The sequence below is a fragment of the Zalophus californianus genome, chromosome 1, assembly GCF_009762305.2.
Source record: "Zalophus californianus isolate mZalCal1 chromosome 1, mZalCal1.pri.v2, whole genome shotgun sequence".
NCBI lineage: Eukaryota > Metazoa > Chordata > Mammalia > Carnivora > Otariidae > Zalophus > Zalophus californianus.
Window position 1 is genome coordinate 83,031,650 of NC_045595.1, and position 17,885 is coordinate 83,049,534.

A 17,885-nucleotide genomic window follows, 5' to 3' on the forward strand; every position below is an offset into this window, starting at 1 on the left:
CATTTAAACGGGACATGTCCTCAGGGATGAGTCACCTTCACTAGGAAGTTTTGTCTAACCTTCGAGCCTGACCGGACGGACCCATCAACTGGGGCTGACTTGTTAGGTGACAATGAGGCAGCCGTTACTAAATATGATAGAAGAGCTTTTAAAGAAATGGGGAAAAGTTCTAATATATTTTGTTTCGTGGCAAAAATGATATGCAGAGTTAATATAAATATTGTCAAAAAGAGTCTATATATATATATATATAGAGAGAGAGAGAGAGAGAGAGAGGGTTATATATATATAAGACTGAAAAAACTATATTTTGGTAATGGGATTTTATGTAATTCTAATTTTTGTGTGGATTTTTCAGTCTTTTCTAAATGTGCATTATAATGGGAAAAATTAAAATGGAAAAAGAAAGAACATCATCTGCCCAAGTTTCTATTTTCATTACTAAACTGTGAACTCCTCGAAGGAAAGTATCATGTCTTAGTCATTTTTGTTTCCCCAGCATCTAGCACAGTGCCTGGCATAATTTAAGTGTGCCATAAATATTTATGGAACTGAAGTGAACCTCTGATCATTTGATACTTTCTTTAAAAAGTTTTGTTATCACAAGCAATTAGCTTAGGAAATGTATAATGAATAGTTCAGCCCAAACCCATCCCTCCATCCTTATCCCATGCCCCAAAGGCAATCTTTTACAATTATTTATTTTAGGTGTTCTTGTGATTATCACCAATATTTTAGACAACATAATTTTACTTCTATTGCTTGACTCATCATGTTAAGACAAGACCTAAAAACAACCTGACATGAAAGGTGAGAACTCAGCTCACTGTTATCTATCTTCTCATCCCACACTTCGTAGTTATTCTTTTTAGCTCATCTATTATAATTTGACAAAGCAAAATTAATATCAATGACACATCAAGAAAATTACACAAATACTAAATGTTCAGCTAATTGAGATTTCTTAAAGTGAATCACCCTCCCAATGAATAAACAGGATATTACCCCTTGTGTCCCCTTCACAGACACTAACCAGCCCCATTACCAAAGGTAACCGCAGTTGTGAATTATATTGCAATCCATAAGTTTTGCCTACTTTTAAACTTTCTCTAAACAAAGTCATACAATATGTACTTTTTGGTGTCTGGCTTCTCTGCTTAGCATTGTTTGTAAAATGCATCCACGTGGTTGCATGATGTAATAGTTCATTCATTCTCATGACTGTATAGTACTCTATTGAATAATGATTTCACGATTTACTTATTTATTCTCCCATTAATGGGCATTTCCAGTTTGAGATTCTTACAATAATGCTTCCACAGGCATTTATCTGTCTTTTGATAAACATACATAAGTATTGGACGTGTTGAGTGGCAGAGTACAAATATGTTCAGCTTTGGTGGATATCGACACAATTATCGTACCACTTGCACTCCCATCAACAGTATAGGAGAAGTCAAGATGTTCCACATCCTCTCAGACCTTTGGGTTGTCATTGTTTTTAAGAAAAGCATTCCAATGAATATAAATACTATATAATTTTGATCTTAATTTACATGTCCTTGATGAATGATGTTGAGTACCTTTTTATATTTGTATTGTTTATTTATTTGGCATGGAAATCTGTGAAGTACTTTTTAAAGTTTTTATGCATTTTTGGATTGTCTGTTCTTATTGATTTTTAGACAGTATATATAATAGATAAGAGCCTTTTGTCAGATAAATGTTTGCAAATACTTGCTCCTATCCTATGGCTCTCTTTACACTCTTAAATAATGTCTTTTGATAAATACAAATTCTGTAGTTCAACTTACCCATTTTTTCTTTATGGTTAGGGCTCCAGCTGGAATTAATTTTAATGTACAGTTTTAGGAGGAGCCAAGGTTGTTTTTCAACATGCAGATATACATTTAACCCAGCAACATTTATTGAAAGAATCATTATTCCCCCTTCACGCCGCACGTCACCTATGTCATAAATAAAGTAGCCATATATGCATGGACCTATTTCTACACTCTTCTATTCCACTGGTTTATTTGTCTGTTCCTGAGCTAACACATGCTCTCTTTTTCTTTTTTTTTTTTTAAGATTTATTTATTTATTATTTTAGAGAGAAAGAGAAAGAGAGCAGGGGGGAGGGACAGAGGAAGAGAGAGAATCTCGAGCAGACTCCCTGCTGAGCATGAAGCCAAACACAGGGCTCAAGCCCAAGACCCTGAGATGATGACCTGAACCAAAATCAAGAGGCGGACACTTAACCGACTGAGTCACTCAGGTGCCCCTGGCACGTGCTTTCTTAATTGCTGTAATGTTACAATGTATCTTGATATCTGTAATGCAAATCTTAGTGCTAATTTTGTTTTTCTTTACAATTGCTTTGACTAGTTTTAGCTCTGCATTTGCACTAATCCTTAGAAACGGCTTGTCATTTTTCAAACACACACACACATACCCACCAACACACATAAACAGATATCTACTAGAATTTTCATTGGCATTGCATTGAATCTTTAGGTTAATCTGGGTAAATCTGATATATTTATAATATTGAGTCTTAAAACCATCACCATTGTATATCCTTCCATTATTTTAAACTATTGGAAATTTTCTCACTAATGTTTTGTATTTTTCTGTATACAATTTTTCTGCACATTTGATATGTGAAATTTTTATAATTACTTCTTATATTTCGTTTTCTAGTTGTTACTAGCATATAGAAATACTATTAATTTTTGCATATTGAACGTGTATCCGTCAGCTTTGCAATATTCACTTATTAATTTCATAGTTGTTTGAAACTTTTAAGGTTATTTTTTGTGTTGGGTATCCTCAAAGTTTGCATAGATTTGTCCAAGTATGGGTTTTTTTCTCATTATTTTTGCTGGATCTCTTTGATAGTTTTAAATATTCTTCCCATAAATCAGTGGTTCGCACACACTGTCATTACAGATGCTCACATGAAAGCTTCCCCTTTTTCCCACCTCCTCACTCAGCCAGTGAGTGCCTCTGCCCGAGATAATTATCTGGGGTTTTGGCGGTTACCTGCAACATTTAATATTGCTACTGCTTGCTTTTGTAGTAAATATTGCATCCCTGTCATTAGTAATTTCATTAGCCTTGGGTGGAGATTCCTAATAAGATACCTCAGACTTGATTCCAAAGTAATATACACCTGAATTTAAAAAAAAATAAATTATTTGTATATATTTGTAGAAATTAAGGGAATAAAATTAATTATGGTATACAATAAAATGGATATTTTGTAAGAAGTTTGCTAGGTCTCAGTGAATCCTGGCATTTGAACTTACCAAACCTCTGCTGCCTTATATCTAAATTAAGTTGTTAATAACTTCTATCTCATAGTGTTATAAGAATTAAGTGAACAAAATGTTCCATATTGTGAGCACTTCTGATTAGCTCTCAAAGTTATGCTAGTTAGTTAATTAGGAAATATTAAGATGCAGGTATCATTTCTTCTAGCCTAGGGTAATTGTCACAGTAATACAGAGTTATTTCCCACAAACACAAATTTGAGAAGCTTTAACTAATAAATTCAAGTTATTTAGATGCCATTTGCCATTCAAAAACAACGGCTTCCTCAGTTCTATTCAAGTCACCTAAATGCTCTAATGCCACTGACAAATGAGCACTGGTTTCGCACCACGATAACTGGATCAACGAAAAATGAACAAGTGACAAAGTAACATTATCTGATTATTTCCCCTATCTTTTGGCCCAGTGACCAGCATTGCTTTCTACTTACAGTGAATAGCAGGGGATAATTTATGCCTTACCCATTTCTGATGCAGGACCATTCACAATATAGTATGTGGATCAATAGAGAATAAAAGCTCAATTATCTAGCAGATTCTTGAAATGTCAAATCAGTAGGTTAAACCTTGACCCTTTGAACATTTCCTTGAATTTCCACCAGGAAGAGAAGAAACACGGGCAAATATTAAATAAGTATAAACTGTGTATATTGGCAAAATGCTTGCCATTTTGCTAAGCTGAAAGATAGGCAATCAAGGAGACTGGCAATTAGAGAAGTCATAATAGTGGGTATAAAACAGCCACCACGCTGTCTGGAACACTATAGCTCTTCAGAAAATGAGAGTTCCTGTTCTCGGCTCCCTGGGCTGTTGCTGCTATACATCAGCCAAGAGCCTGTGACAACTGTGGCAGTCCCAGCACGCCATTTCAGCAACTCTGCCACAAGCACTGCCTTTCCAAGAAATTCACCCCATCCATGGCTCTTGCTTTGTCACCGCCTCTGAACTTCCTGACTGATGCGGCATGTAGCGTTTACTGCCTGCTATAATTAAAACTCTTTCCACGTCTTTCAGCCCATCTCTTCCAAACTGGATCATAAGTTCCTTAAGGGAAGGGTTGGCTTGATACTCCTTTGATTTCGCCAGAGGCGGGATGAGTCATTGCTTAAAGCCCCGCATACTCAGTTTATATCTCCCACGCAAGGAAGCTGGTAGGAACCATCCCCTATTATAAGGTTTGAAACTCTAAGAGATAGCTGGGATTAAGGCCATTGAAAGAATATGATAAAACAGGCTTTTGGAGAGAAGCATATGGGGTAAAAAGCACTGATAGAACCCTAGTTGAAGAATTCTGGTCTAAGAAGAATGTTTACTTGATCCAGGTAAATATCCACATCTCCTACGACTCCACAAGAGCTGTCTTGTAATTCAGTAAGTTTCCGATTATGAATTTGTAGATGGAAGTAAGCATTTATCTGAGTTCAAACCTTGCCTCTTTTACTTACTGATGGTCTGACATTGGGAAAGTTACTGTATTTCGCCAAGCATTTATCATCTGAAAATTGTGGATAAGAATGGTGTCAATCCTGTATAAGTTAGGAGGTTCAGAAAAGGGAAATTGAACTAAAGGTTTCAACAGAGGAAATTCACTATAGAGAATTGGTTTTCCTGGGGCTAGAGAGCTAAATGAGCAAAAAGAGAGTATAGAGGTCATGTGGATATAATAACCACGAGAAGGAGCTTCTGTCCTTTGAGACGGGTAGACAAAGGGAAGAAGTGCACTTATCAGAACACAGAAGCCCAAAAGAGGAGCTGTGAAGAGCCGTTAGAAACCAGGGCTCTGACTTTGGATGCTGAGGCGCTCCCAACTAACTCAGGGATCTCCAAGAAGATCCAGTGAGGCTGGTTCTGGGAGTGCCTGAGGATGCTCAACGCTAGGACCACTTGCTGCTGATTGGGGCAGTCTGCCACTGAAGGTACATCATACACATCAGAAGCAGGCAGTCTCTCTCCACTTCCTGCTTTCCGGTCTCCCTCTGGCGCCCCTATCGGCGGTATCGGCGGAAGTAACTGAAGTCGGCTGGCAAAGAAAAATGAGGTTTGTAGAGTCCAAATTCCAGCATCACAAAGCACAGCCCAGAGGTGGGTTTGGAGCTTGGAGACAATAGTATATTAGTTTCTCAATTTGTTAAATGGGATAGTAATAGTGCCCAACCCATAGATTTGCCTTTAGGATTACTCAGGGTATTGTACTGAAGCATTTAGCACAGAGAATGGAACATAAAAACAATTTTAAAATGTTAAATATTTATTATTGTATTGGGTGTTTTTCTTTGCTTTTGTTGTTATTTTTAACTAAGTGATATATCAAACATCCTTAATGTACTATATTAGTATTAATAAAATTTGATAACACTGACCTGTTTGAGACTATAGAATGGAGTTTCAAACATATACCTGCAATTCAGACTCATGTAATTCATAAACACTAGGGGTAAACACTATGCGGAGAAAACAATGTTCCTGTCCTTTCAAAATCAGCCATCAAGTAAATGGTTACTTCTTCATCTGTCCAGAAAATGGAATTCTTTGACATCATAGACTTTCACTGCTAATCTATATGTATATTAAAGTGTTTGTCACTGATTTTCTAACTAGTGCTTTTAGACTCTTCCCATTTAAATAATATATCGCTATTGTGTTTTAGGACCGAGTAAACAGAACAGCAATGGTATGGCATTTTCTCTTGGTGTGAAAGAAGAATTTCCCTTACCACCAATCAGCATGGTGCAGATGGAGAAGATCTTTTCTGCATCTGTATTAGCAGAGACATTCCCAAACCCAACGCTGGTGAGGCTGCTGAGGGTGAAGTACAGAGCGGCAATATAAGCACTTCGGATGGACGGGCCCCCTAAGGTATTGTTGCCGTAGTATGGAGATTCTAGTCTCTTTCCCAACTCATGGAGCCAGCCTGCAATGGAAGAAAGAATGAGAACTTAAACCCAAAGAGTAAAGTCCCAGTGTGAGCACCTGGTGGTAATGAGAAATGAACATTTAGGGACATACTAATTTGCTCAGAAGAAAGAAGAGAGAAAAGCTAAAAGGAAGTTAAAGGCAAGGAATGAGATTCCACTGCTACAAAAGCAAAAATATCACTTTTATGCAAGCTGTTCTGTATAAGACACAGCAGAGAAGTGGGCATTCAAGAGCAGATGGGTGGTCAAAGCTAAACAGGTTACACTAATGCAGGAGATTACCTGCAGAGATAGAAACCGGGATCGCTAGTGTCAGCAACAGTGTTGTGTATTTACTTCGTGGTTAAGCTCCTTTCTCAATTGGAATTTTAAGAGACAAAGGGGTCTAGTAGGTATTTTTAACCCTACATGATGATAAATAACAACCACAGGAATCTAGACTTCACACAGATGAGAAGCGTTTAATTTCCATCCTGCACAATCTTGCCCCATTTTATTCACTTGCGCTGACATCTAGTTGGCTTACGAATCTTAGCTCATGCTACCATCCTCAGGAAGCCTTCTCTGCAACCCCATTCTGCCATTTGGGGTTAGATGGGGAGATCTGCACAACTAAGAGGTACCTGTAATAGAACTCGATGCCCCTTGCAGCTGTTTTATAGTCCTGGTGTATATACGTGTCCCAACTGATCAAATTAAGTGCTTTAAGTATATGCAGTTTATTGTATGTCAATTATGCTGTCATAAAGCTGTAAAAAAAAGCTACATTAATAAAGATGGGAAATAGCAAGTGTGATATTGACAATAATAGAATGGAAACACAACACAAAAACCACTTTAAAATCCTTTCTTGGAAATACTTATCCTTTAAGTTTTTGTATTGCAAATTCTGTCTCTCTCACTGTATGTGTGTATGTTAACAAAACACTGTGATGATTCAGCTGAACCCATAAAGTTCATAAGACTTTTGTTAAGAGATATTATCCACTGACCACTACTTTCTTATAAACACTTCATTTAATGGCTGCCCCAGAAGAGATGAAAGTCATTACACTTTTTAAGTGGTAATAATGCTGTCATTATCAACTAAAGTTATAGATTATGGAACGTGCTAGGTAATTAAAATGCATATTTTAAACAACTGGGAACTCCTTGAGACCAAGGAGAATTGCTTAGTGGCAAGTATTGTGCCTTATTCATCCTGTGTCTCTAGAGAAGTATTTCTCAACCTTTATCTTGCCTCAGAAACATCTAAAGGGCTTGTTAAACAGAGATAGTCAAGTCCTATCCCTGGAGTTTCTGGTACAGTTCAGGAGGCTGGGTGGGGGCTGAGAATCTGTCTTTGTAAGAGGTTCCCACATGATGCTGATGCTGCAGGTGGAGGGGACCATGCTTTGAAAAGCCACTACTCTAGAACGGTGGTTCTCAACACCAGCCACGGCTGGGAATGCTTTTTAAAAATACACTGCCCAAGTGCCACCTCCACTAATTGCATCAAATTTCTGTTGCCAAGACCAGGTACTGGCATTTTTTTTAAAAGTCCCCCAGTAGAATCTAATATGAAGTTAGAACATACAGCCCCTATTCCAGAACTTAGCAAAGCACTGACAAGAGTAAGGTTTAATAAATGTTATTTTAAAAAGTGAATGAATTAATGAATATATAAATGATTCTTGCACTCTGTCACAGTATGAGACAATATGATAACACTGATGCAATAAAACAGCATATGTGCATTTGTAAATTTGTACTAGAATAGCAAATGTATGTTTTGATGATAGAAAATAATAATAAAATGCAAGTTAGACGTTATAAAAGGTGATGCTGTTCATAAGCTATGACCATTTACTCTGTCTGGAAAGGCTTTGTGAAGGAATAAACTTTAGTGATGGGGTTCAGAGCAGGATGCCCCAGAATGTGCCACTTTGGCATGTGAATTATTTGAGTTGAAGGCAATCAAGGCTTAACCGGCTCAAGAAGAGCCTTTTACTTCCCCCTCAACTACCTAAAAGAATTTAGATATCGGGCCTCTACCAAGAAGAGAGCAATTACCAAGGTAACTTTTTACATCAGAACAGCAAACATTTGGGGGCCCCTGGGTGGCTCAGTTGGTTGAGCGACTGCCTTCGGCTCAGGTCATGATCCTGGAGTCCCAGGATCGAGCCCCGCATCGGGCTCCCTGCTCGGCAGGGAGTCTGCTTCTCTCTCTGACCCTCTTCCCTCTCGTGCTCTCTCTCAAATAAATAAATAAAATCTTAAAAAAAAAAAAAAGAACAGCAAACATTTGTTTACCAAACATTTGCTCTTCTCATCCTCCAATGAATAGTCTTCCTTCTCTTTGAAGCCCCCTTTGCCTTAGCTCGGGATGGCATATAAGCCTCAATTGCCTGTCTTTGACCCTCTCAAGTCTACGTGAGACTCCTATATATACTAAATTAAATTGTTTTTCTTCTGTTTGCTTGTTTTATGTCAATGTAATTATTAGGCCAGCCAAAGAAACCAAAAGGGAAGAAGGAAAAAATTTCCTCCCTGACAGATTCAACACAGATTTATATATGGATTCTTCCATGTATAGGCTGTATGAAGGACTAATTTCTCTGAGCTTCACTTTTTTCATCTGTAAAACCAAAGATACTGTCTAACTTGTAGGGCTGCAGTGGATCAAATGAGGTGCCACACATGAAAATGCCAACCACTGTTACTGACAGAGGGTTAGTGCATCATATCTCTTTTCTCTCTCTTGCTTCTCTTACTTACATTGGAACAAGAAAGTACAAAATCCAGAAACGTAAGAGAAATAAGGGACCACCAGTGAACTGTAATGGAAAAGGAAGGTGGTGATCCCATGTATTCAGTAGAACCTAAGGTAAGGATTAGCATTTCCTAACTAATGCAACAAGAAGGAGAAAACCAGATGGCAGTAGTTCTTAAAATTGGGGAAGTTATACACCCATTTGTGAATCTGAAAAAAGACATGATCCTTTTGTCAGAACAAAGTACATGTGAAGACACTTGTACCACTGTGTATTCATTTTCAGTTGGCTCATTGCTTCCTGAAGCCCTTTCATACATATCAGATTAAAAAGCTCTATTTGATAAAACTTAGTTTAATCTTGTATAGAAAAAGATTTAGAAATAAAAACAATTTATCCAAGATTAATTGAAGAGATAGCACAAAAACAAATGTGCACTTAAAAATATTATTGGTATATTTATGTACACTGTAGGAAGACAGTCCAGACACAAAGGTAAAATCAGGAAGCAGAGATAACATCTGAATTTATCATCATATTTGGGATGTTGATTTCTCAGAATAGTGCCCTTGTAGGCATTTGATCCAAACATAGTCAAATATGACAACCATAGGATGCTGAATGGCTAGTGGGTTGGCGATTTCTCATGCATCTTCCAACTTGCGCTCTGAAAGGGATGTCATGTTATTTCTACTGGACAAGGAAGTGATTAGAGGGGCTTGTCCCTTTGTTCCATATTGGTCATTTCTGCTAATTACTGGGAAGCTGAAAAATGTCATTTCGCCCAATGAGTAAATACTGCTGGACCTAATTTTTGTTTTAACTGATGCACAGAGGAAGAAAAAATCAGAAACAATAAAGCTACTACTTCCTCATGGTTGAATCAGCTATACAATCAGACCATGAAGAAACAACTGGATCTACCTATTGATCTTGAACTAAGGTATTCATTTACTTACAGAAGCCAGTTTTCTCACTTACAAAAAAAAAAAAAAAAAGCAAACAAACAAACCCAGTCAATATATTTGGTTAAATTCCTTAATTTGAACAAAAGTAAAAACACTTAAGAATTCTCTGAAACAAATCAGTGTCCATATAAGATTGATTTCTGTAATGAAGTAGGATAAAGGTTTGTATTAAGACATACAGATTATATTAGATTATACCCTCATCCAGTGCATGTTCATTTACAATGTGTGAAGCTATCTCAGAAGTGATTCAGGGAGCAAAACACAGAGGAACAACAGACCTACTTTTGTTGATATCTCTTTTCTGTCTAGCCAACTGTTCTGTCTATTTTCAGAAACATCTTGTTTTTTAAGAAAGGTTGCTACTAAACTGTGTTACAGCTGACAGAGCGAAAGCAATAATGATGATGACAAAACCTGGTAACACGGAAAGGAGGTAACACCCACAAATCCAGGGACTGGCTCTGTGGGCTAAATAAAACTTTTTCACAGAACAGCTTGTCCAAAATGAGAGCACATGTTCACTGTAACAAGACAACATGTCATTGTACTGTACAGAAGAAACAGTTTAACCAATTTGGAAGCCAATCTTTTTTTATGCTGGAGAAACTTGTCTCTAAAGGAAGGGATGTCCTAGAACAGTCTGTCTGCTTCTGCTCAATTTTTTTTCCCTAAAGAACATTTGAAGGAAAAAACATGCACAACATAAAGTAGAATCTAAATATACTGAATACATTGCCTTCTGATAAAAATAAAAAATATCATAAGATAATCCTGTCATAGTGAAATTGACAAGATAAATAAAAGAGTAGATTTGCAGAATAAAGATCAGTTTCAAAGACAGAATGACTCTTAATGATCATGCCTAGAAGAGCCAGTAATTTAGTATTATTCAATCCATATATTTTTCATTGCATACTTACCATAGGCCCAATATTTTGCTTAATTACATACTTTTAACTCTAGATGGGAGTTTCTAATTATTTTACTTTTTAGATTTCCTACATTAATTTACTTACTTTTATGATGCATATGTGTATACAATTTGTACAGGTGTGACCTGCTATATACAACATATGTATTCTTGAAAAGTTCAGTTTAGGTTAGCATTTGGTAAATTAACAGGTATTTTAGGTTTAAGGAAAGAAATAGGAGCATGTTTTTTAAGGAAATCCTATGGTGAATTTCTTTGTCATATAAAATACCCTAATAATATGAAAAACTACCCAGTAAAATATAAGCTTATTAAATCAGATTTATATGTGTGTTAAGATGTGTTTGTATGGATAGGGAAGAGAGAGAAGGGACTAGCACATACATTATCACACCTATAATTCAAAATGGTACTTTACTTAATTCAGTATGAATGAACCATGTTGTATTAGGATTTAGCTAGAAGCAAGAACAGAGCCCATGGTAGGGTTTTCTTGTTACTAAGTTGGCACATGGTTTACATTTTACTGAGAACTTTCTGTGCTCCAGACATTCTACTAGGGCAATACATCTTCCATCTCATTTACAGGCACTAACTCTATGGAATAGGTACAATTATCATCCATATTCATTATTTCATTAGTCATTATAACAATTTAGAAATTATTATCCCCATTTTAAAGATGAGAAAACTAAGGCTCAAAGAGATTAAATAATTTGCTCAATATGGCGGTGTCAGGATTTTAATCCAAATATGTGTGCGGTTGGAGCCCAAGTTCTTGACCACTATGCACAGTACCTGAACGTGCTGTAGACCCAAGAGCATTAATGTTGCAGGGCACCTGATTGCCTTTACAAGCGAGGTGCCATTCTTTATTATGGTATACATACATGGGAAGAAAGAAATAGTCTTAGTTAAAGCCCCTCAGAAGCAGACCCTGAGACATGACTTTAACTCTAAGTAATTTATTTAAGTATTGAGCCCAGTAAATATTTTTAGAAGAGAATAGGGAAGGGACACAGAGAGTGGAGGATCCAATGAGGTATGCCTAATCAAGCAAGGTATTACTATAGGCAATTGGAGCTTAATCTCACTGGAGAACCTCTGGGACCAGTGTGGAACATACCCCATGTTGGAACAGGGGAATATATACACCAATTATCAGCCATCATTGATTGAGGGCGCCTCCAAGGGAGTGTGAATTCCCCACCATTGCCATGACTGCTAGCAAAGGAGACTTCTACCTTCTTCATCAGAGGACAGTGCCTCAGGCATAGATACAGATCCTAAGGGTGGGAATCATACAGATTGAGGGGACATCGTGGAGTATCAACAATATTTTTGACAGCAGCCAACACTTACTAAATGTTAAGTATTTTACTAGACTTTCACATAACATTATTTTCATATGACTATCATAATTTCTCTGCCTTTTTTTTTTTTAATGAATGGAGTCCCAACAGAGAAGTTCAGCAATTTTCTCCCTTCTTTTAAGGAATTTTAGAACTGAGAGGCAAATCCATACTTTTCAAACTAAACATCCGTGATCTTTCTGCTATATTAACTCTTATAAAGAAGTAATCATTTTAAATGATCTTTTTAACTGTGCTTGTTCAAACCATTATTAAATAAATTTGCATATCCAGTGGCCATTTTGCTTAGAGCAGTGGATTGTGTCCCAAAGGCACATATCATATCAGAGAAAATAGAAGAATAATCCAAACATAATCCACATCGTAGACATGGGATAACATGGCATTTAAAACCTGAATATTACTTCAACAGGGATCAAGAGGCTTCTAATGTAAATTCCAAGCATAGAAAATACTATAGTTAACATTTGCTTCCCCTCCCTCCATACTTAATCCTTCTGTACTTCATTCAGATGAGAGGTAGAAAAGTACTATGAGTCTTATGAGTCCTAACGCAGGAGGTGTATGGGAGAGGCAAAGCAGTGAGAGACAATGATCGTGGCGCACAACATGAGAACTTCTCTGGTCTCTTCAACCTCCCACAAGGGGCTAAGGTTGGGCATGCACAGCTGCAGGGGTGATTGAGAGATATGAAGATAGGTGTCAGAAGTCTGAGTGTGTGCATGTGTTTATGTGGGTTTGTGGGGGTGGTGATGATGTGGCAATGGAAAGCCAAAACATTTGTGAGGTATTGTATCTACTGTTATACACATTCAAAAAAGAGTTGTTAACCCCAAACAAAATATTACAAAAAATCTTAAGATTTCATCTCCATTGTCTCTTAAAATATCTATATATTTATCTCCATTCCTTAAGTTTCAACTAGCACCTGTCACTATAAGTTTTTGTTTTGTTTTTTGATTTCAAGAAACTTTTTATTTTGGGATAATTTTGACTAATACAAAAGTTGCAAGGAGTACAAAGAATCCCTGTATATCCTTCACCCAGTTTCCCCTAATATTAATATCTTAATGTTTATCAAACTATGAAATTAACATTGACACATTACTAATAACTAAACTATAGAATTTCTATATTTTAATGTAAGAAATAGAGTTAAGAAGTTCAGAGACTTAGATTCCAGAACTCATTCTCCACCTTCCACTCCAATCGCATGTTACAGGATGTGACCGTGGATGAGACTAGAAGGACACCAGGCTACAGTGGTATTTAATACTGATTTGTTGATTCCATTAAGGAAAAGGCATCAGTAAATCTGAAGTCCCAATTTGAACAGGAACTCCATCACTTGGAGTTTCCACTAATCATTCCACTAAACATTTTGGTTCCCATAAACCAAGAGGTGTCTTACATTTCTGAAATGGTTTAACTTACTCTGGAGGTAAAAGTCTGAAACAAAAAGGATTAACCATACAATGATATAGACTGGACTCTGAGTCAGGAAATGAGGGTCCTAATCTTGGTCCCGCCATTAATTAAGTTGATGTATGATCCTTTATGCACCAGTTAGCCTTTCTGGTCTTCCATTTTTCCATCTTGAATATGAAGGTGATTGGATTGAGTAATCTCTTTTTCTGTAATCTTTTAGTAATCTTTCTCAGATCTAAGATTTTATGAAATAAGATCCTGTAAAGTTTCATCACAAATGGCTGACTTTCTTTAACAATTTTTAATTACTTGAGTGATGACCCATCAGCAAATATTGATGGGATAAGGATGGAAGTTTTTCACATTTTGATGCATGTATCATTTCTGCTCTATTTCCACTGCTGAACAATTTTTCAGAAGCAATTTTATGTGATATTGGTACTGTCAAGAAAAAAATGTACCACTTGTGCTAAAACCAGTCCAGAGTTTGCCAGTCCTCTAAAGTCTACTTGAATATTAAGTTTGTATAAAAGAAATTTCCTGAATATTGATTACTAAGGTATAGCATTTCACTTAAGCAATGATGAATTTAAAGGTTATACACCATGGTAAACTATCAAAACAGACCATCATCACATGCAGCAAAAAACCAAAACCAAAACAAACCAAACACACTCTAGAAAGAATGAGAAATGTGCAACAACCTGAAATCACAGTTGAGCAGCTACTGTAGAGTTTTCTGACTGATCCTAACGAAGAGGCAGTACAGACCATCTGTTTCCAACCAACTGAGGTACTTCCAGATGCCTCTCAAATCTTGGCTAAAAATAGAGGAAATTCTAACAAAGATTAGGCTCATGGCTAAGTTAACAGAACATAAACTATGAACTAACTGTCCTATATAAAATGCTCATACAGTTCACAGTGCTTTCGGATCTGCCTCAACATGAGCATTTCTTCCTGAGTAATTGCTCATATGTTTTTCATGGTTTAATGAGTTTGTGAGACATACAATGGTGTCTGAGATCGGAGTATCATTTACAAAGACAACAACTTGTCACCCAGTAAGAAAATTCTAAAGCACTCATTCCAAAGCACTCATCCTTTGCACAAAGGGACAAAAACATGTTTCAGGAAAATAATTTCAGATGAAAATAATTGAATCCAGCCAAGTAATTTTACTTTTCTGGTATGCTAAAGTTTATTCTCATTACCTGCCCCCAATTGCCTTTTTGTTCTCTCTTTTCTCTCAAAGATTCAGAGTTGCTGCAAACCGAGGGAAGAAAAATGAATCCACACGTCCCACGTTTGCAAACCATTTCTCAGCTGTAGTAGTTGCCTGGCAGTCATTTAAATTAGAAGAATAGGCTTTGACATCCATTAAAAAGGAATCTCAAGTTTCTCTGGTTTGTAGAACTTCAAAATAAAGTTCTAATTACATTTCTTCCAAATGTATTAAAGGACATACATTTTCTAACATCTCAATTATAAAAGTAACTCAATAAGTTAAGCCATAAAATATGCTGGAATGTTGCATTCAAATACCCCCTTAAAGAGTCCTCTGGATTTTATTTACCCTTACTTGGTATTGAGACTGTTCTAATGACATTTTCTTCAAGTTTCTAGGAAATGCTCACGTGTCAAAATAAAACACCAACTTTGAGGTGTCAGCCTTTGTTCTCCTTTAGAAGAGTTGATTCTGACTCATGTCCAGGATTGCCTTTAAAAACATATAACTAACTTTGTTTGATGGCTTGATGGGGAATGAAATACAATAAGTGGAGGGAGTTTGCATGAACATTTCAAAATAAGTTTTTAGTCAGCACGTGGCTGAGCAATCGGATATGAAGTTAACACAGAGCAACGGGGTTTGCCTGAGACACCTACAGGTGGCGTGGAAATTTTTACAAATGAGACGTAGACAGAGTGGCCAGAGACAACCAATCAAGGAACAAGAGATGCAGGGAGAATGCAGAAGAGAAACATGACAACAGAGAAATGTGTCCGACCAGGGAGTCCAGTAAACCTGGATAACCCAGAAGGCAAGCAATGCAGCATAGGAAAGTGCTACTTAGTTGTGTGATGTTGTCTAAGTCCCTCATCCTCTTGGGCCCTGGTCTCTTCCTGGCTAAAATGAAGAACATAACAGGAACTCACCTTATAGGCTGTGTTGACGTCAAGTGACACAGGTCACATAGAGGGGTTAGCAGAATGCAGGATTAAACATAGCAAGCACTAGATAAAAACTATTCTTATTGTTACTGCTGTTTGAAAGGAATGAAGGTTTTCTGTTTTACTTAAAGTAATGCAAACTTCTAAAATTACTGAAGATTTGTATAAAATATTAACCCAGCATACCATTTTCATCCATAGAAAATAATGAACACAGTAGCAGAAATAATGTACGTGTAATCACATCATTCTTGCAAATCAGGGATTTTGCACCATTCATATTACAAATGCCACTTTCCATCATGAGGTACTGAAGACATGAAATGTGTAGGACATAGGCTCTGAATATTTTGTCATCAATTTGCTTTACTGTTACTTGACTTGTTATGGTAAAAAGAGTTTGTCATAATATTCTTGCTTGTGCCTTTGTGTCTGGAAACCACACACCAATCACACGATGTGCTGAATATTTTATAGAGTATTTAATTTAATCCTCTATTGTGTAACAGTTTCTTACAACTTATAAGAGCCAAGCACTATAATCTAAAATGCTGATATTAAAATATTAGTACTTGGAAAGGCCAAGTCAAACATGACCAAGAGTAGACTCTGTTAAGGAGAAGGACCAGCTTTCGAGTCTAGGTTTGTCTGGGTTGGAGTTTTTACACTTGTTAATATGCCATGCTACCTCCTGATCCTCCTTGTCAGTCAAGGTTTTGGTATTAGCACGCTCCTGATCGTTTTCATCTCTCTCAGAGAAAGGGCTGCCCCAGTTGATTTTTCTGTGTAATTGCTCTTCCCTTCCACCTGCAAATAGAAATTTCCCATACTGTCTTCTGCTGCTTATAGTCACCATCATCTAGGACGTGTGGTCTGGAGATGTGGCGTTATTTTTATTTTGAGCATGGAAACTTTTGTGATGCTCTTCGCTGTCCCACCACCCCCACCAGAAGCCTTAGTTATTATTCCAAAGGTGGTTGGCGGGAATTGATGTGTTAACGGTCAACGTAAGCAAAAGCTTGGGAAATGTGAAAGCTTTTTGGAACTGTAGACTGAAATCTCAGCAAGTCCCCAAGGTTTCATTTTCCAGGAATAGAACTCTTTGGTTACCCTCATGTGGACTTTGCAAGAGACTTTATATAGGTCAGACCCATGCTGTGGAGAAATTGGAGACCACACAGCTTTTGTTTTTCTTATGAAAACCCACTTACCTACATAGTTTCTTAGACCTTATTAAAAATATTAGATAAACTAAGCATTTGGAATCGTGTTTTAACCAACCCATTCATTGGCATCTGACTTTTCATTTCACCCGCAGACACCAACTCTGTTTACAAATTCATTATTTGGCAACCATAATGCTTTTGTAATGGATTTGAAACAATGGAAGCAAGGGCAAGAGATGGTTTAGTCTCCAGCCTGGCAAGCGAAAGTTGGTTTAACTCACATTGTAATCAAAGTACAGTATATAGTTTATTTACATATTTGCCTAAGTCCTACCCTAGCAGTTTGGGGGGAAAATGTGTTTATACTTTCATAGGATGATATCTTCTGAAATACTTTAAGTCCCATTTCTTTTTCTTTTTTTAAAAAAGATTTTATTTATTTATTTGACAGAGAGACACAGCGAGAGAGGGAACACAAGCAGGGGGAGTGGGAGAGGGAGAAGCAGGCTTCCTGACAAGCAGGGAGCCCGATGTGGGGCTCAATCCCAGGACCCTGGGATCATGACCTGAGCTGAAGGCAGATGCTTAACGACTGAGCCACCCATGTGCCCCTCCTTCAGTCCTCTTTCTGCATAACATGTTTCAAATGCCATGGGACAGGTTTTATAGGTGTCATTCAGGGAGAAAGCTGTCCCACTCTGGGCATATAGCAAAGGTAGCAAGAGGCATGTAGTGATGGAAACGGGGAAGTCCAAGGACACCAGAACATCTGGGGAGAAAGTGGCAGGAAGCAACAGTAGCATGCGCAGGCAGGGGTGAGGGAGCAGTGCGGGGCCCTGGCAAG

The 17,885-nt window shown here is 37.3% G+C and overlaps 1 protein-coding gene across 1 annotated transcript in view; it reads right to left on the bottom strand.

The window, feature by feature from the left end:
- Positions 1-17,885, bottom strand: part of KCNH8 (potassium voltage-gated channel subfamily H member 8) — a 367,066-nt gene that overhangs the window by 67,443 nt on the left and 281,738 nt on the right. Inside the window, exon 8 of the mRNA XM_027585610.2 lies at positions 6,046-6,243. Within this exon, the coding sequence (XP_027441411.2) occupies positions 6,046-6,243 (198 nt within the window). The remainder of the gene's footprint in view (positions 1-6,045; positions 6,244-17,885) is intronic.